General features: G+C 43.6%; 1 protein-coding gene across 1 annotated transcript in view; it reads left to right on the top strand.

The window, feature by feature from the left end:
* The window catches only part of cckbra (cholecystokinin B receptor a), a 55,839-nt gene extending 36,381 nt beyond the window's left edge, over positions 1-19,458 (top strand). Inside the window, exons 3-5 of the mRNA XM_014151341.3 lie at positions 12,687-12,948; positions 17,865-17,992; positions 18,410-19,458. Coding sequence (XP_014006816.1) covers positions 12,687-12,948; positions 17,865-17,992; positions 18,410-18,984 — 965 coding nt within the window. The 3' untranslated portion in view covers positions 18,985-19,458. The remainder of the gene's footprint in view (positions 1-12,686; positions 12,949-17,864; positions 17,993-18,409) is intronic.
* The last annotated feature ends 1,514 nt before the right edge of the window (positions 19,459-20,972 follow it).

Raw genomic sequence — 20,972 nt, 5'->3', positions numbered from 1 at the left:
TTCAAGCTAAAGTGTACTGTTAGCTAGCTAACATTAGCTGGTTGGCTCATTAGCTAACACTACGTGTATTATGTTATTATTAATTTTTGTTTAACTAGCTAACGTTAGCTGGCTGGCTCGTGATGTGTAAATATTGCACGTTGTTTACCTAGCTAGGTTCATTGTTTACCTAGCTAGCTCGCTACATGTCTTAAGCTAATGTGTACTGTTAGCTAGCGTCAGCTGGCGTGCTCCCTAGCTAATGTTAGGTGGCTAGCTCGTTAGCTAACGTGACGTGATGTGTGTGATCTTACATGTTATGTATCTAGCTAGGTTCATTGTTTACCTAGGTACCTAGCTACATGTTTTAAGCTAAAGTGTACAACACTCGTTGAATATGGCCGGCGTCAGTAAACGTTGGCAAAAAAACATAATGAAATTGTTGACAGCAGGGCTGGTTAGGCTGTTTTCATGTTATCCAGAGATAAGCAAATCATCGGCCAGATTGTCACGTGTGCGCTCTGAACGCTCCGAGAATGAAACGAGATGGGTGGGGCTAAAGCTTAAGAGGGTGTGAACAATGCTGAATGGGTTTAGACAAAGAAGAGCTCTCTCACTGAAATACTAAAATGCCATTTTCTCAAAAGTGAGTTTACAGGTTTTAAACTTTCAAAGCAGAATTACTTTTCCATTGTTCCTCAAATCCATGTATGATATACCGTTTTGTAGCTCTTTACCTTTATCAAATGTAAAAAGAAATTCAAATTTTGCTACATAAGACTGAATCCAGGTGGTGAGTCACATTTACATAAGTATTCAGACCCTTCACTCAGTACTTTATTGAAGCACCTTTGGCAGCGATTACATCCTTGAGTCTTCTTGGGTTTGAAGCTACAAGCTTGGCACACCTGTATTTGGAGAGTTTTCCCCATTCTTCTCTGCAGATCCTCTCACACTCTGTCAGGTTGGATGGGGAATGTCGCTAAACATTTTCAGGTCTCTCCAGAGATGTTAGATCGGGTTCATGTCCGGGCTCTGGTTGGGCCACTCAAGGACATTCAGAGATTTGTCCCGAAGCCACTCCTCCATTGTCCTGTTGGAAGGTGAACCTTCGTCCCAGTCTGAGGTCCTAAGTACTTTGGAGCAGGTTTTTATCAAGGATCTCTCTGTACTTTTCTCCGTTCATCTTTCCCTCAATCCTGACTAGAGTCTCCCAGAGTGACCATCGGTTCTTGGTCACCTGCCTGACCAAGGCCCTTCTCCCCCTATTGCTCAGTAGTTTTTTTTTACCCCGTTTTCTCCCCAATTTCATAGTATCTAATTGGTAGTTACAGCCTTGTCTCATCACTGCAACACCCGTATGGACTAGGGTGAGGCGAAGGTCGAGAGCTGTGCGTCCTCTGAAACACAACCCAACCAAGCCACACTGCTTCTCGACACAATGCCCACTTAACCCGGAAGCCAGCCACACCAATGTGTCGAAGGAAACACTGTACACCTGGTGACCGTGTCAGCGTGCACTGCGCCCGGTCAGCCACAGGAGTCGCTAGTGCGCGATGGGACAAAGACATCCCTGCCGCCCAAACCTTCCCGTAACCAGGACAACTCTGGGCCAATTGTGCACCGCCCCATGGGTCTCCCGGTCATGGCCAACTGCGACAGAGCCTGCACTCGAACCCAGAATCTCTAGTGGCACAAATAGCACTGTGATGCAGCCCACTGCGCCACTCAGGAGGCCCACCAATTGCTCAGTCTTGGTGGTATAGTGGTGTCCTCATTCATCTGTGTAGCCAATATCAGGTTGACAGTCACAGTAAGCACACACGTACAACACATAAAAGCAACAGTTCACCCATCATCAATACTTGAATTGAAAATAAACAATCGGCAATGTTATTAACTAAAAATGTACAATTATTTTGTTTAAAACTAACAGTGAAATACAACTTAGTGTCAAGGATATCCTTGGTAGCAGGAAAGGGGCAGAGTCAAGTGCAGGAGACTTGAGGTCCACAGATGTTTATTAAACACCGTATAAATAAGGTAGCCACAAGGCAGGGTGCGCAAAACATACGACAGGAGAACAGCTCCAAAATTCAAATTGCACGGGGCGCAGCCCGGCAATCTCAGTGTCTGATCCAAAAGTATGCTGCGTAGTAAAAGCAGCGCAAAATACCAACTGCCACTCATACATGACATGAAATAATCCCGCACGAATTCCCAAACAAAAAAGACAAACTAAATACCCCCCCACTAATGACTAACAAGGAACAGGTGCTGACCTAGACAGACAAAACCAAAAGACACAGAAACATAGATCGGTGGCAGCTAGTAGGCCGGCGACGACGACCACCGAGCACCGCCCGACCGGGGAGGGGTGCCACCTTCTGTGGACTCTGTGACACTTAGACTCATCATCTGGCTTCAAAACGTCCAACACTCGTGGTAGTTCAATTGTAAATGTTGTCTGGAGCTGTATTCCATCTAGTCACAAAGGCGATTTCTGTCTATTAAAACTTCTTATGGATCAAATCCCGTTAGCGGGATGGATTTGACAACATCTTGTGAAATGGCAGAGCGCCAAATTCAAATTAAATTATTACAAATATTTAACTTTCATACAATCACAAGTGCAATACACCAAAATAAAGCTTAACTTCTTGTTAATCCAGCCACTGTGTCAGATTTCAAAAAGGCTTTACGGCGAAAGCAAACCATGCTATTGTCTGAGGACAGCACCCCATCAAACAAACACATGACAATCATATTTCAACCCACCAGGCGCGACACAAAACTCAGAAATAACGATATAATTCATGCCTTACCTTTGAAGATCTTCTTCTGTTGGCACTCCAATATGTCCCATAAACATCACAATGGTCCTTTTGTTCGATTAATTCCGTCATTATATCCCCAAAATGTCTATTTATTTGACACGTTTGATTCAGAAAAACACTGGTTCCAACTCGCCCAACATGACTACAAATGATCTAATAAGTTACCTGTAATCTTGGTCCAAACATTTCAAACAACTTTCCTAATCCAACTTTAGGTATTTTAAAACGTAAATAATCGATAAAATTTAAGACGGGATAAACTGTGTTCAATAGCAGATAAAATCAAATTGGAGCGAGCTTCAGGTCGTGCGCCCCAAACAAAAAAGTACACTTGGCTCTACTCTCAGAAAGGAAAGGGCTACTTTTTCATTACTCAAAGGAAAAACATCAACCAATATCTAAAGACTGTTGACATCTAGTGGAAGCCATAGGAACTGCAAGCATATTTCTATTAAAACGGGCTTGCCATAGAAACCTAATGGAAAACAGATTGACCTCAAAAAATAATTTCCCTGGATGGATTGTGCTCGGGGTTTCACCTGCCAAAACAGTTCTGTTATACTCACCGACATTATTCAAACAGTTTTAGAAACTTCAGAGTGTTTTCTACCCACATCTACTAATAATGTGCATATCCTAGCTTCTGGACCTGAGTAGCAGGCAGTTTACTTTGGGCACGCTTTTCATCCAGACGTGAAAATACTGCCGCCTATCCCAGAGAGGTTAATCTTTCGTGTTTATAAAGTTTGTAATGTGCAAAAGTGCAATGAAATTCTACTACTATTGTTAACTAAATGTTTCATATATTTGATGAAGATTTTGTAATGTTTATTGACCGAGTTGGAAAACGTGCTGAGATTGTGCCAGTGCTTTGCTACCTAGCTACATTAGTGAATGATGGGGAAATGCTAGCTTGCTTTACCACCACCCTGTGTTAGTACATTTTAACATACTTATTGCTTTGAGTCTGAAATGGGGAATTGAATTTGAATGGTTTGAATATGAATCTTTGTCAAATCCATTAAATAAAAGTTAAACTGAAAAATGTTCTCCTGTCTCCTTATTTCTGTTGGTCAGCCTATTGTCTGCAAAGGTTGTTACATTGTAAATGCAAAGTAATTTAAATTTCACTTAAATTGCTTGCTCCTGTGTAAGTACATTTTAAATACATGTATATCATTGTAACAACATTGTAATTACAGAATTGGTGGTTAAAGATTATTACATTGTAAGAACATTTTACTAGAAGGGTTAAGCCTAATGTTCTTCTGTCTCCTAATTTCTGCTAGTTAGCCTATTGTCTCTAAAGGTTGTTACTTTGTAACTACATTTTACATATAAAGGTTATACCCTACCCTGATTGAGAACCAAAACATAGAAAATAAAGAACATAGAAAAAGGAACATAGAATGCTCACCCTAGTCACACCCTGGCCTACCCAAAATAGAGAATAAAAAACCTCTCTATGGCCAGGGCGTGACAGTACCCCCCCCCCCCCAAAGGTGCGGACTCCGGCCTCAAAATCTGAACCTATAGGGGAGGTTCTGGGTGGGCTTTTCTCTGTGGTGGTGGCTCCGGTGAGGGACGCAGACCCCGCTCCACCTCTGGCACGGCCCACTTAGGTGGCGCCTCTGGAGCGGGGACCCTCGCCGCCGACCCAGGACTGGGCACCGACTCTGGTGGCTCCGGACTGGAGGGCGACTCTGGCAGCTCCGGACTGGAGGGCGACTCTGGCGGCTCCGGACTGGAGGGTGACTCTGGCGGCTCCGGACTGGAGGGCGACTCTGGCGGCTCCGGACTGGAGGGCGACTCTGGCAGCTCCGGACTGTAGGCCGTCTCTGTCGGCTCCGGACTGTAGGCCGTCTCTGTCGGCTCCGGACTGTAGGCCGTCTCTGTCGGCTCCGGACTGTAAACTGTCGCCGGAAGCTCTGGACGGGGAACTGTCGCCAGAAGCTCTGGACGGGGGACTGTTGCCGGAAGCTCTGGATGGGGGACTGTCGCCGGAACCTCTGGACGGGGGACTGTCGCCAGAACCTCTGGACGGGGGACTGTCGCCGGAAGCTCTGGATGGGGGACTGTCGCCGGAAGCTCTGGACGGGGAATGCGCACTGGAGGCCTGATGCGTGGGGCTGGCTTTGGAGGCGCCAGACTAGTGACACGCACCACAGGGCTAGTGCGAGGAGCAGGAACAGGACGTACTGGACTGGGCAGGCGCACTGGAGGCCTGATGCGTGGGACTGGCTTTGGAGGCGCCAGACTAGTAACACGCACCACAGCCTTCCCTGTAGCTCAGTTGGTAGAGCATGGTGTTTGCAACGCCAGGGTTGTGGGTTCGATTCCCACGGGGGGCCAGCACAGAAAAAAATGTATGAAATTGTATGAAATGTATGCATTCACTACTGTAAGTCACTCTGGATAAGAGCGTCTGCTAAATGACTAAAATGTAAAAATGTAAATGTAGTGCGAGGAGCAGGAACAGGACTCACCAGGCTGGGGAGACATGCAGGAGGCCTGGCTCTGGGAGCAGGCACAGGACTCCCCAGGCTGGGGAGACCTACTGGAGGCCTGGTCTGTGGAGGAGCCACAGGATAGACCGGGCTGTGGGGGAGCACTGGTGATCTGGTGCGTAGGCTTGACACTACTCTTCCAGGCTCAATGCCCACTTTCGCCCGGCACGGGCGCAGCGCAGCCATAGGACGAACTGAGCCTTCCCAGCACCCCGGAGACACAGTACGCAGAGCCGGCGCAGGATACCCTGGGCCGAAACGTCACACTGGAGACCAGACGCGCTGCGCTGGCACAATCCGCCCTGGCTGGATGCCCACTCTCGCCTGGCACTTGCGGGGGAATGGCATATAGCGCTCCGGGCTATGAGCATGTACTGGAGACACCTTGCCCTTCCCCGCATAACACGGTGCCTGACCAGTACCACGCTGCTTCCGGTAAGCACGGGGAGTTGGCTCAGGTCTATCGTCTGACTCCGCCAATCTCCCCGTGTGCCCCCCCCAATTGGGGGCTGCCTCCTCACCTCCTGAAATGGAGGATATAATGCCTCATACCTTCGTCGTTCCCTCTTAGCTTCCTCCAGCTCCTCCTTCGGGAGCTGGTACTCCCCAGCCTGGCTCCATGGACCCTTACAATCAAGGATCTCCTCCCATGTCCATGACTCCAAATAGCTCTCCTTCTGCTCCTTCCTCTGCTGCTTGGTCCTTCTTTGGTGGGAGATTCTGTCACGTCGGTTGAAAGGAGAGGACCAAGGTGCAGTGTGGTGAGCGTACATATTATTTTTATTAGAAAAGACGCCCCCGAACAAAACAATAAACACTACCCAACAAACCGTGAAGCTAAAGGCTAATTGCCATAAACAAAGTCAACCTCCCACAACACAAGGAGGGAAAAGGGCTACCTAAGTATGGTTCCCAATCAGAGACAACGATAGACAGCTGTCCCTGATTGAGAACCATACCCGGCCAAAACATAGAAAATAAACAACATAGAAAAAGGAACATAGAATGCCCACACTAGTCACACCCTGGCCTACCCAAAATAGAGAATAAAAAAACATCTCTATGGCCAGGGTGTGACATCCTGTCCCCGCAGGAGGCCTTTTGCCTTTTAGTAGGCCATCATTGTAAATAAAAATGTGTTCCTCTATGGGCTAGGTGGGACGTCCCACCTACTCAACAGCCAGTTGAATCCTGTGGCGCGTTATTCAAATCCTTAGATATTACTATTACTTCAATTTTTCAAAAATATGACTATTTTACACCATTTTAAAGATAAGACTCACTTTAATCTAACCACACTGTCCAATTTCAAAAAGGCTTTACAACGAAAGCAAAACATTAGATTATGTCAGCAGAGTACCGAGCCAGAAATAATCAGACACCCATTTTTCAAGCTAGCATATAATGTCACATAAACCCAAACCACAGCTAAATGTAGCACTAACCTTTGATGATCTTCATCAGATGACAACCCTAGGACATTATGTTATACAATACATGCATGTTTTGTTCAATCAAGTTCATATTTATAACTAAAACCAGCTTTTACATTAGCATGTGACTAGCATTCCCACCGAACACTGCCGGTGAATTTATTAAATTACTCACGATAAACGTTCACAAAAAGCATAGCAATTATTTTAAGAATTATAGATACAGAACTCCTCTATGCACTCGATATGTCCGATTTTAAAATAGCTTTTCGGTGAAAGCACATTTTGCAATATTCTGAGTAGATAGCCCGGCATCACAGGGCTAGCTATTTAGACACCCAGCAGGTTTAGCACTCATCAAAGTCAGATTTACTATAAGAAAAATGTTATTACCTTTGTCGTCTTCGTCAGAATGCACTCCCAGGACTTCTACTTCAATAACAAATGTTGGTTTGGTCCAAAATAATCCATCGTTATATCCAAACAGCGGCGTTTTGTTCGTGCGTTCTAGACACTATCCTAAAGGCTAAATAAGGGTGACGAGCATGGCGCAATTCGTGACAAAAGAATTCTAAATATTCCATTACCGTACTTCGAAGCATGTCAACCGCTGTTTAAAATCAATTTTTATGCCATTTTTCTCATAAAAAAGCGATAATATTCCGACCGGGAATCTGCGTTTAGATAAACAGACAAAGGAAAACAAAGCATTCAGTCGAAGCGGGCACGCGCCTAAGCCCATAGTACTCTGAGTGGCCACTTGCCAAAAGCGATAAAGTGTTTCAGCCAGAGCCTGCCTCGATATCGTTCAACGTTTTCCCGGGCTCTGAGACCCTATGGAAGACGTAGGAAGTGTCACGTTATTGCACAGATCCTGAGTCTTCAATAAAAAGAGCCAAGATGAAACACTACTTCTCAGACAGGCCACTTCCCTTAAACTTTAGGGTGTTTTCTATCCAAAGCCAATAATTATATGCATATTCTAGTTACTGGGCAGGAGTAGTAACCAGATTAAATCGGGTACGTTTTTTATCCAGCCGTGTCAATACTGCCCCCTAGCCCTAACAGGTTAATAACTGACTTACCTAGTTTAATAAAGGTTAATAAATAAAAAATAAAAACATTCAGACGTGTAAATGAATTCCCTGTAAGAGATTAAAGCGATACTATTGTACTGTATGCTGACTTAAAATGTAATTTGAGCACAGAGCACATAGCTTTACAATCTTCACTTCAGAGGGATAGAGTAGAATTCTATAATCTTAGCATGGAGCCCACGTTGCATATAGTGCTTAGGAAAATATACTGCCGAGTGCTCACTATAAAGCTGGGGTTTCCAAATCTCAAGAGGGTCAAATTGTCTTTCTGTGTGTGTTATTGTCTGTCTGTCTGTCTGTCTGTCTGTCTGTCTGTCTGTCTGTCTGTCTGTCTGTCTGTCTGTCTGTCTGTCTGTCTGTCTGTCTGTCTGTCTGTCTGTCTGTCTGTCTGTCTGTCTGTCTGTCTGTCTGTCTGTCTGTCCATGCCAAAAAAAACAATAAACAGGTAGTCTATGAAACGAATGCCTCTGTGGATGCAGCCTTCTGCTGATCAGAGAAATGTAGTGCGAAAACAAAGCATTTCTGTGATTGTGAAATAGAGTATGAGTTGTCATTACTCTCGCTCCTGGGTGAGAATCAAAGATAGCCCCCCCCTCTCCCACCAGAGAGGAAGAGGGGTAGTGAAGCCGGTTGTATGACTTTAACGACCGGTTGTAAACTTTCTCTCTCTGGACCTGCAGTATGGAGAAGTCAAAAATTGAGAAAGACTCTTGTTAAAAACTTTAGCATCAAAAGATTGGACATTGGAACATTAGTTTTGAAATCCAAACTTTTGGGAAGGTTGGTGGAGATCCAAACAATAATCATGTCAGATAATGTATTATTTAGTGATATCATTAAAGACGTTATAATGGAAACATTGTAACTTTATGTCACGACTTCCGCCGAAGTCGTCTCCTCTCCTTGTTCGGGCGGCATTCGGCGGTCGACGTCACCGGCTTTCTAGCCATCGCTGCTCCATTTTTCCATTGTTCCATTTGTTTTGTCTTGTTCCCTGCACACCTGGTTTTCATTCCCTAATCACACTGCATGTATTTATTCCTCTGTTCCCCTCCATGTCTTTGTGTGAAATTATACTTGTTTCGTGTGTACGCGCCAGGCTGGGTTTTTCCCGTTATTTCCGTGGTAGTTTCACAAAGTTTGTTTATTGTAACATTTACTAATTTTTTGAGACTGTTTCGCGCCTTGCACTTTTCCTTTGGCTGGAGGTTTTGACGCAGTGGTGTCCGTCTGTTTTATTGCCTCTGCCCAAGTAAAGTGTGCACTTGTTCACAACTCTCTGCTCTCCTGCACCTGACTTCTGCACCAGTAGCGCTCACCGTGACACTTTAAGAGCTTTCACAATGTATATGTCAGAGTTACATCTAAATGTTGTAAAACATATATGATTCAATAAAAAACTATTTGTGAGAAGATTACGTTTGATTTTAGCCTTCTAAATTAGATCATTGTTTTTCATGTAAAGTTTTACCCAGTCAGTAATCACGCTGACGTGAGCACAGACATTATGCCAAAAAGATCGCATGCCCCTTTTGCCAGAGTACTTTCGAAGGACTTCTAACAAAATTTACATCAGACCAGTACATTGCCGGGTTGCCTGTGGCGTGTAAAATGGTCGGGAGCTGAACCCTGAATAATCAACCATTGAAACAAAGCAAGCGGACGGTGTTCAGTTGAACGTCACGAATGGCTAGACTCTACCAGACCAGTATACGTGCAGTGCGAGCTGAATACGTGGAAATGGTTTAAAACTACAAAACTAGAAAATGGTTAGAAACCCTTAAACTTTCAACAGAGAAGAAAAGGACATGCACCGCTTGCAGCTCTAATTTAAAGTAGTCTAGAACTCTGACCAAAAACATGAGGAAGATCTCAGCAAACGACCATTGGAATGTCTGATGTATCCATTCTAACGAACACTCAGAGACAAAGAAGCCTACAACTAAGGACATTGTGACCTCTGGTGGACAACCAGAGACTTACACAACCAGAGACTTCAGTCGAACTACTCCCCATATAGACAGACCGGGTGATATCAACAGAGAGACGACCAAGACATACAATCGTAAATATATACATTGCAATTGTTTTGAATGAGCGGCCGTTCATGTGCAAAGTATTCATTCTCATGAGCATAGCGTCCACATGTATGCACCAGCCCACTCACTTAGTCTCTCCCGCTCTCTTTATCTTGCCCTTCCCTTTCATTATGTAACAAGCCCTCATACCGGGTTAGTCCACTAGGGCCTTTTCATTGCATTATGTTACTAATCAACCTATAATCTATCCTGTGTGTGTGTGTTTATGTAATTCTGTATGATTATTTAGTTAGTAAGTAAATAAATAATTAAGCCAATTTGTGTATCGCTGAATGATCATTTAGACTAGAGTTCACGCAGATTTGAAGTCAACAACGTTTAGAATGAGACTGATATAAGGTAATAATTCATGGATGACTGGTATGACAATGGTATATTCTGATATATTCTTGAGTTAATTCGGGAAACGATAACTCATTAACCCCTGTGCGGCCTCGGGACGGACATCCAGCGAAAAATCATATCGCCATTAGCATAAGAAAATTTAATAATTCAAAAAATATATATATATCAAATTGTATCGTTTTATAGATACACCTCTCCCGAATCGAACCACGTTGTCCGATTTCAAAAAGGCTTTACAGCAAAAGCAAAATATTAGATTATGTTAGAGGAGTATATCGTAAAAGTAGCCACATAGCCATTTTCCGACCAACCACATGCATCACAAATAACTAAAAAACAGCTAAATGCAGCACTAACCTTTGACAATCTTCATCAGATGACACACCTAGGACATCATGTTACACAATACATGCATTCTTTTGTTCGATAAAGTTCATATTTATATATAAAAACAGCATTTTACATCGGTGCGTAACGTTGACTAACTATTTTCCCTCAAATGCATCCGATGAAACAGAGCTACAATTTACTAAATTACTATTTGAAAACATTTTTAAAATGTAATATTGTCATTCTAAGATTTATAGATGAATATCTCTTGAAAGCACCTGTAATGCCAGATTTAAAATTAACTTTACTGGGTAATCATACTTTGCGATGAAAGGGGATGCGATACTCTGAAAAATAGGCTAACGTTACAGGTCAGCGCCATCTTGGAACAATCGCATATCACATCTAGTCTTGTATACTATTGTCAATAATCCCTTACCTTTGGTTGTCTTCATCAGAAAGCACTTCCAGGAATCCCAGGTCCACAACAAATGTATTTTTGTTCGAAAAAAATACTCCTTTATGTTCCAAGAGCTTGTTCTTGTTAGCGCGTCTGAAGGCTGCTCCAAAACTTCCGTCGGCCACGGGACAGCCATTTCGAGAAAATGCATTTTTTCCCCATTTAGGTTCGTTCAAACATGTCAAACGTTGTATAACATAAATCTTCAGGGCGTTTTTCAACAAGAGAACCAATAAGATCCGAGGGGGACGATTGCATTGTGTTTCAAAACGTTTTGAAAGGGGAGGGTAACCAGGGGCGTCGGCGTCATAATGGTGATGGCCCTCTCCGTGTGACCACGTTCCACTGCGTCTCATTCATTCAGTTTTCACAGTAGGAGTCTCAAATCACTTTGTAAAGACTGGGGACATCTAGTGGAAGCAATAGGAAGTGCTCAATGAACCATAGCTCACGGTGTGATTAATAGGCAACGTGATGAAGTTGAGTTCGCAATTCAGAATTCCACTTCCTGTTTCGATCTGTCTCGGGGTTTTGACTGCCATGTGAGTTCTGTTATACTCACAGACACCATTCAAACAGTTTTAGAAACTTTAGGGTGTTTTCTATCCACAAGTATTAATTATATGCATATCCTAGCTTCTGAGTTTGAGTAGGAGGCCGTTTAAAATGGGCACGAATTTTTTTCAAAAATCACTTTAGCGCCCCCTATCCTAGGGGAACGCCAAGAGGTTAAACAAACTTTTTCCGTAGTGCCCCAAGTTACAATTGAGTTAATTGTTACATCATTCATTTAATCACGTAATTATTAAACATAGTTCATTGATTTGATAAAATAGATGTCATCACATTAATGATAGTCACGTCACGACAGAGTGCTAATGGTGGGTCTGGTGTTGAAGTTGTGGATCTTTCTAAGGAGGGAGGATTAGTGGGTGGAATATATTAGAGGGAGTCTCAGGTGGTGGGTAATGGCTGCCGGTTTAGTGCAGGTACAGTATGCCTTTATTAATGCTATTTATCTTCACTGCTGACTCCTTGTCTGACTGCAGACCGATTGAGCGCACTCCCTCAGTGCAGCTTCATACATATTCATGTAGGCAAACACAGTTTGGGTTGAAGATTTTCACTAAAGGTTTTTCACTCAAGTTTGAAACCAATTACAAGGGTGTCCTTGGGTATTATAATGCACTTTACAGATCTAACATTGAGCAGGACAAAACGAAAATGGTGTGATTCCATAAGTTCTTCATGTCTTTACTTAATGATAAGCTAAAGAGGCTTCACCATTTGTCTTCACTTTTTTGGTGGCATACTGGCATCTCTCTGATGTCAAGCCTGCTCAAATATATAGGTGTGTATCACTATCAGACCTGGTAATATAGTATTTGTTTTCATTCAAATATGTTTTCTGCTTAATTGAACTTGCCTTGCTCAATAGAGACAATGGAATTGTCCCAAAAGTTTAAACCCCGTACATCTGGCACTCCAGACAGAAAGAAAATAAAACAAGTACTATTTGAACCCAGGTCTGATCACTGTTGATACTGTCATTTTAATCTCTCTCTTATTGACCTCTCCGCCTTCCATGCGTTCCCATAGGGCTCTCCGTCAGCATCTCCACCTTCAGCCTGGTTGCCATAGCGACTGAGAGGTACAGCGCCATCTGCAACCCACTGAAGTCGCGGGCGTGGCAGACTCGTTCCCACGCCTACCGTGTCATTGCTGCCATCTGGGTGTTGTCGTTGGTCATGATGTTGCCCTATCCAGTGTTCAGCCACCTCAAGTCCTTCCCCAAACCCGACCGAACTACGGGGCACATGTGCCGCCTGGAATGGCCAAGCGGTGGGGTGGAACAGACGTGGTGAGTGAGTTTCTGACTGGAGACCTCTAGTGCAGTGGTCAGAACGGGCTTCTGACCGGTCCCTTAGATAATTTCCTGACACTAATTGTCAGTTCTTGTGTGGTAGTTTCAAAGTAAGCAGGCATCAAAGGAACATAGATTGCCAGTCCCTTGTACAAAAAAGTATCTTGGGTTTGTTTGGTTTGTTTTTATGTTTGATTGCTTTTATTGAATAGATTTGTTTCAAAATAAATGTTTTCTCATCAGGGAAGCAATCAAGCATTTTATGCTATTTTCAATATATTTCCACTGACATTACATTTGCCCAAAAGTAAAGTCTTCCCTTTTCCACCTGCAAGACTAAACTGAATTGTCATAGCCAGACATTTAGGAGCACCACAGCAACATCTAAGGCAAAGCAATTATATTTTAGGACAGATGAGTTCGCATTGACTCAGGGCTAGGGAAGCAGTTTTAGAAGGTAATTCCACTCTAAAGATCAGCAGTTTATTAAACAATGGTCTAAGATTAGTAATATAGCTAGAATAAAGTTCCACTGCCCGAGTTTCTGCATCTGCAGTTCAAGCCCAGGCTTTTTCTGTAGAAACTGTTGCTGTTAAGTTTGGGCACAGAGGACTATTAATCAATTTGCCCATAAACAAACAGAGAGGCTGTGGAGCAGAGCAATTAAAGGAAAATTGACATTCTCCAGGGGTTCTCCCCGGCCTAATACAGCTCTCTCGTCTCCAGACCATACTTATATTTTACACAAAATAAGCTCTCTCTCTGCAGACCTTACTACTTTGATTGTAAACTCAGCAAAAAAAAGAAACGTCCCTTTTTCAGGACCCTGTCTTTCAAAGATAATTAGTAAAAATCCAAATAACTTCCCAGATCTTCATTGTAAAGGGTTTAAACACTGTTTCCCATGCTTGTTTAATGAACCATAAATAATTAATGAACATGCACCTGTGGAACGGTCGTTAAGACACTAACAGCTTACAAACGATAGGCAATTAAGGTCACAGTTATGAAATCTTAGGACACTAAAGAGGCCTTTCTACTGACTCTGAAAAACACAAAAAAAGATGCCCAGGGTCCCTGCTCATCTGTGTGAATGTGCCTTAGGCATGCTGAAAGGAGGCAGATGTGGCCAGGGCAATAAATTGCAATGTCCGTACTGTGAGACGCCTAAGACAGCGCTACAGGGAGACAAGACGGACAACTGATCGTCCTCGCAGTGGCAGACCACATGTAACAACAGCTGCACAGGATCGGTACATCCGATGTGGGACAGGTACAGGATGGCAACAACTGCCCGAGTTACACCAGGAACGCACAATCCCTCCATCAGTGCTCAGACTGTCCGCAATAGGCTGAGAGAGGCTGGAGGGCTTGTAGGCCTGTTGTAAGGCAGGTCCTCACCAGACATCACCGGCAACATTGTCGCCTGTGGGCACAAACCCACTGTCGCTGGACCAGACAGGACTGGCAAAAAGTGCTCTTCACTGACGAATCGCAGTTTTGTCTCACCATTGGTGATGGTCGGATTCGCGTTTATCATCGAAGGAATGAGCGTTACACTGAGGCCTGTACTCTGGAGCGGGATCGATTTGGAGGTGGAGGGTCTGTCAGGGTCTGGGGCTGTGTGTCATAGCATCATCGGACTGAGCTTGTTGTCATTGCAGGCAATCTCAACACTGTGCGTTACAGGGAAGACATCCTCCTCCCTCATGTTGTTCCCGTCCTGCAGGCTCATCCTGACATGACCCTCCAGCATGACAATGCCACCAGCCATACTGCTCATTTTGGGCGTGATTTCCTGCAAGACAGGAATGTCAGTGTTCTTCCATGGCCAGCGAAGAGCCCGGATCGCAATCCCATTGAGCACGTCTGGGACCTGTTGGATCGGAGAGTGAGGGCTAGGTCAATTACAGCCAGAAATGTCTGGGAACTTGAAGGTGCCTTGGTGGAAGAGTGGGGTAACATTTCACAGCAAGAACTGGCAAATCTGGTGCAGTCCACGAGGAGGAGATGCACTCCAGTCCCTAATGCAGCTGGTGGCCACACCAGATACTGACTTACTTTTGATTTTGACTCCCCCTTTGTTCAGGGACACATTATTCAATTTCTGTTAGTCACATGTCTGTGGAACTTGTTTAGTTTATGTCTCAGTTGTTGAATGCTGTTACGTTCATACAACTATTTACACATGTTAAGTTTGCTGAAAATAAACGCAGTTGACAGTGAGAGGACGTTTCTTTTTTTTCTGAGTTTAGTTGTTCACTGATTGCGGCCTGTCAAAACCTCCCACCCCATCCCCATGCTATACTTATTTTTCTTTTACACTACAACCGCAAGAGTCCTTTGGGGATATACAGTGTATTTGGAAAGTATTCAGACCTCTTGACCTTTTCCACATTTTGATACATTACAACCTTATTCTAAAATGTATTAAATAGTTTTTCTTCCCCTCATCAAGCTACACAATACCCCATAATAACAAAGCACTGTATGAAAGCAAAACCCACATTTTTTCAAATGTATAAATAAATAAAAAACATAACTAATTTACATAAGTTTTCAGACCCTTTACTCAGTACTTTGTTGAAGCCTTTGGCAGCGATTTCAGCCTCGTCTTTTGGGTATGATGCTACAAATTTTGCACACCTGTATGAGGAGTTTCTCCCATTCTTCTCTGGAGATCCTGTTGGATGGGGAGAGTCGCTACGCAGCTATTTTCAGTTCTCTCCAGAGAATGTTCGATCGGGTTCAAGTCCGGGCTCTGGTTGGGCCACTCAAGGACATGCCAAGACTTGTCCCGAAGCCACTTCTTCTGTCTTGGCTGTATGCTTAGGGTCCTTGTCCTGTTGGAAGGCAAACCGTCACCCCAGTCTGAGGTCCTAAGCACTCTGGAGCCGATTTTATCAAGGATCTCTCTGTACTTTGCTCTTTTCATCTTTCCCTCGATCCTGACTAGTCTCCCAATCCCTGCCAATGAAAAACATCCCCACAGCATGATGCTGCCACCACCATGCTTCACCATAGGGATGGTGCCAGGTTTCCTTCAGATGTGGCATTCAGGCAAAAGAGTTGGTTTCATCAGCCCAGAGAATCTTGTTTCTCATGGTCTGAGAGTCCTTTAGGTGCCTTTTGGCAAACTCCATGCGGGCTGTCATGTGCCTTTTACTGAGGAGTGGCTTCCATCTAGCCACTCTACCATAAAGCCTCATTGGTGGAGTGCTGCGAAGATAGTTATCCTTCTGGATGGTTCTCCCATCTCCACAGAGGAACTCTGGAGATGTGTCAGAGTGACCATCGGGTTCTTGGTCACCTCCCTGACCAAGGCCCTACTCCCCGTTTCTTCAATTTGGCCAGGTGGCCAAACTTTTTAAATTTCTTGGTGGTTCCAAACTTCTTCCATTTCAGAATGATGGAGGCCACTGAGTTCTTGGGGATCTTCAATGCTGCAGAAATGTTTTGGTATCATTCTCCAGATCTGTGCCTCGACACAATCCTGTCTCGGGGCTCTACGGGCAATTCCTTTGACCTCATAGCTTGGTTTTTGCTCTAACATAAACTGTCAACTGTGGGACCTTATATAGACAGGTGTGTGCCTTTCCAAATCATGTCCAGTCAATTTAATTTACCACAGGTGGACTCTACTCAAGTTGTAGAAACATCTTAAGGATGATGAATGGAAACAGGATGCATCTGAGCTCAATTTTGAGTCTCTGAATACTTTTTTTATATACATTTGCAAAATCTTCAAAACCTTTTTTCTCTTTGTCATTGTGGATTATTGTGTGTAGATTGATGAGTTTTTTGTTGTTGTTATTTAATCCATTTTAAAATAAGGCTGTAACCTAACAAAATGTAGAAAAAGGGAAGGGGTCTGAATACTTTCCGAATGCACCGTATCTCTTAACAGTGGCAGGTACACTCATTTTTATCAGATTTATATTATAATGTGTATTGATATTCAAAAATGTATAAAAGCAGCGGTGACAGTAGATGTTATCAACAAGCACACAAAATATAATACCTATCATTTTTGAGTTACTACAATATACTTCAGAGAAGATGCTATTGAAACACAACTTGTGACCTTAGTACTTTTGGTGACCTCTTTGAGGCTGAGCATCTTGGTGTAATGGCTAAGGTGTTGGACTGACAGTCACAGGGACTGTTTGAGTCCATTACGGGCTACTCCCCAAATTGGCTATTAAATCAGTGTGTAATTATGATTATGCTTACTAATGATGCCAGCCATGAAGAATCCTCAAATAATGTGAAACAGAAATATTAGTGTAGCACCTGTTCCTCGCTCCCTTCCATGTTCCTCTCTGATGATAGAGAATCAGGATCAAAGACTAAACAAAAGACAAACCGAAACCTCTAACCTCCATTTACTTCCTCTCTGTATGTACCTCCTTCCTGTCACCTTTTGTCCCCCCCACCCCTGATATGTGACCCACTATCAAACAGAGTACTGATGAAAAGCTTTGAGTATCAGAGGCTGCATTAATGAATGAATGAGAGCCTAACCTGCTGCAAAGGCTGATGGGAGATGAAAAAGGAACCATCCATGGAGGATGTTCAGAGGAAAACACCCACGCACCCATTCGAATTTCACACAACACAAAATAAGGGCTTCCTCTCTACTAATTCTCAAAGTGTGTGGAAGGAACAATAGTGGATTTGTACTTTTTTTGTATACGGCCAAGTTGATAGCATCCGGATGATGTAAAGATAATTGGTAAAATGTTAATGACCACCATAGAAATATTATACAATTGTAGGACCACAATGATCAAAGTCACTTTTTTCTGTTCCTGTCTGGCTTCCTGTCCTTCTTTCCCTCCGTCTTTCTCTCCCTCTTTTTTCCCTCCCTCTTTCTCTATGTTTCCCTCTCTCTTTCTCTCCTTTTTTCTCAGGTACATGCTGTTGCTTTTAATCTTGTTCTTCATCCCTGGGGTGGTGATGATCGTTGCCTATGGACTCATCTCCAGAGAGCTATGCCGGGGGATGAAGTTTGAGCTGGACCAAAACAGAGAGCGCAGTGGTGAGACTCCTACACCACATGTATCTCCTGCCGTGGATTTGATTGAACATGTCATTTGTTTCATACAAATGGAAAGTTACATAAGTGAAGTTGAGGTTTTGGGTTAGGGATTGGGGTTTTGAAATAGGGTTGTGCTGGGTAGAAGCAATGAGGGCAAGGACTAGGATTAGTGTTTTTAAAACAGGAAATTATAAGGCTGGGGCCAGGGTAAGGGTTTTGCATTCATACAGTAACAATTTTTTCATAAGGCCTATTTGTTTGTGAATGCATGTTCCCCACAATGCAGGCTTATGTCATCAACTCTTTGCTCATGCTATTATTAGTCATGTACTCTGTATTCAACCTACACACATACACTCACCTACACACTTACACCCAATTTAGACCCACTTACACACTTCCATGTACATTCCACAGCACTGAAGAACGGCGTAAACACCACCGTGACCACCAGCAACAACAACACAGACGATGATGGCTGCTACATCCAGATCCCGAAAAAGCCACCGTCCATGGAGCTGTCCACCCTCACCACCTCTACTCCGGCCCCTCCCAAACCCAGAGTGTCCGCTGAGCACCCTCGAAGCAATACCTCGGAGGCTAAACTCTTGGCCAAGAAGCGCGTGATCCGCATGCTCATCGTCACTGCCGTCCTCTTCTTCCTCTGCTGGATGCCCCTGTACACGGCCAACACGTGGAAGGCTTTCCACATCAGCTCAGCCCACCGGCTCCTCTCGGGGGCACCCATCTCGTTCATCCACCTGTTGAGCTACACATCGGCGTGCGTTAACCCCGTTATCTATTGTTTTATGAATACACGCTTCCGCAAGGCATTGCTCACCACCTTTGCCCACTGCCGTCCGCCCTGCTATCGGCGCCGCCGGGGGAGGCGGGACGGCAGGGATGATGAGATGACAGTGACAGGGACTATTGGTCGTTCGTCCATGTCCAAGATCAGCTATACCACAGTGAGCACCGCGGGGACCTACTGATTATTTGTGAAGGGGGCTAGGGGTACAGTGTCCACATTAGGACAGCCTCAGTCTCAGCAGGACTTCTTCCTAATATGGACCCTGTATAGGGTGAACACAGGGGGCTGTAGCATTGGGTACACAGGTAGTTGTGACCAAGGATGGCAACCGACAGAATGCTTGTGCATTTCTTTGCTTGTTTGCTACTATCTGATTAGCTGCAGGTGTTTATGCTCTTTGTGGAATACTATATTGACTGTCAAGTGTCTGTGGTCTACAGTGGGCATCATAAATATTCAACCCCCTTGGATTTCTTCATATTTTATTGTGATACATACTGGGATTAAAATTGATTTAATTGACATTTTTGCCTACGATCTACACAAAACACTCTGTAATGTCAAAGTGGAAGAACATGTCTAACATTTTTTACAGATTAATGAAAATAAAAAAAGGATTCACCCCCCTGAGTCAATAGATGTTATAAACACCTTTGGCAGTGATTACAGCTATGAGTAATCTTGGGTAAGTCTCTAAGAGCTTTGTACACCGGGATTGTACAATATTTTCCCATTATTCTTTTCAGAATTCTTCAAGCTCTGTTAAGGTTTTGGGGACCATGACTAGACAGCAATTTAAAGTTTTCCCATATATTTTCAAGCAGATTTAAATCAAAATTGTAACTTTGCCACTCAGGGACATTCACTGTCTTCATGGTAAGCAACTCCAGTGTAGATTTGGCCTTGTGTTGTAGGTTATTGTCCTGCTGAAAGGTGAATTCCTCTCCCAGTGTCTGGTGTAAAGCAGACTTAAGAAGGTTTTCCTCTAGGATTTTGCCTGTGCTCAGCTCCATCCCATTTATTTTTGTCTTTGCCAATATCAAGCATACGTATACCATGATGCAGCCAACACCATCATTGAAAAAAAGGCAGCAGTTAGTCAATGATGTGTTGTGTTAGATGTACCCCAAACATAAGGCTTTGCATTTAGGCCAAAAAGGTTATTCCTTTGCCGTGTTTTTTTGCAGTATTACTTTAGTGCCTTGTTGCAAACATATGCATGTTTTATTCTGTATATTTGTATTATTCTTTTCCCGCTGTCATTTAGGTCATTATTGTGGAGTCACTACGATGTTGTTGATCCATCCTCAGTTTTCTCCCATCACAGCTATTTAACTCTGTAGCTGTTTTAAAATCACCTATGTCCCCATGGTGACATCCTTGAGCAGTTTTCTTCCTGTTATGCAGCTCAGTTCAGAAGGACGACTGTATCTTTGATATTTCTGGGTGGTTTAATACATCATCAACAGCATAATTATACACTTTTTTTTATTTAATTGTATTTATTTAATCTTTATTTAACTAGGCAAGTCAGCTAAGAACAAATTCTTATTTACAATGACGGCCTACCAAAAGGCAAAAGGCCTCCTGCGGGGATGGGGAATTAAAATAAAAAAATTCAATATAATATAGGACAAAATACACGTCACGACAAGAGAGACAACACAACACTACATACAGAGAGACCTAAGACAACAACATAGTATGGCAGCAACACATGACAACACAGCATTGTAGCAACACAACATGGTAGCAACACAACATGGCAGCAGCACAACATGGTGGCAGCACAAAACATGATACAAACATTATTGGGCACAGACAACACAGGGCAAGAAGGTAGAGACAACAAAACATCACGTAAAGGAGCCACAACTCTCAGTAAGTGTCCATGATTGAGTCTTTGAATGAAGAGATTGAGATGAAACTGTTTGTTGCAGCTCGTCCCAGTCGCAAGCTGCAGCGAACTGAAAAGACGAGCGACCCAGGGATGTGTGTGCTTTGGGGACCTTTAACAGAATGTGACTGGCAGAACGGTGTTGTATGTGGAGGATGAGGGCTGCAGTAGATATCTTAGATAGGGGGGAGTGAGGCCTAAGAGTGTTATATAAATAAGCATCAACCAGTGGGTCTTGCGACAGGTATACAGAGACGACCAATTTACAGAGG

The sequence above is a fragment of the Salmo salar genome, chromosome 17 (assembly GCF_965601325.2).
Source record: "Salmo salar chromosome 17, fSalSal1, whole genome shotgun sequence".
NCBI lineage: Eukaryota > Metazoa > Chordata > Actinopteri > Salmoniformes > Salmonidae > Salmo > Salmo salar.
This window is presented reverse-complemented; position numbering and strand designations above follow the sequence as displayed.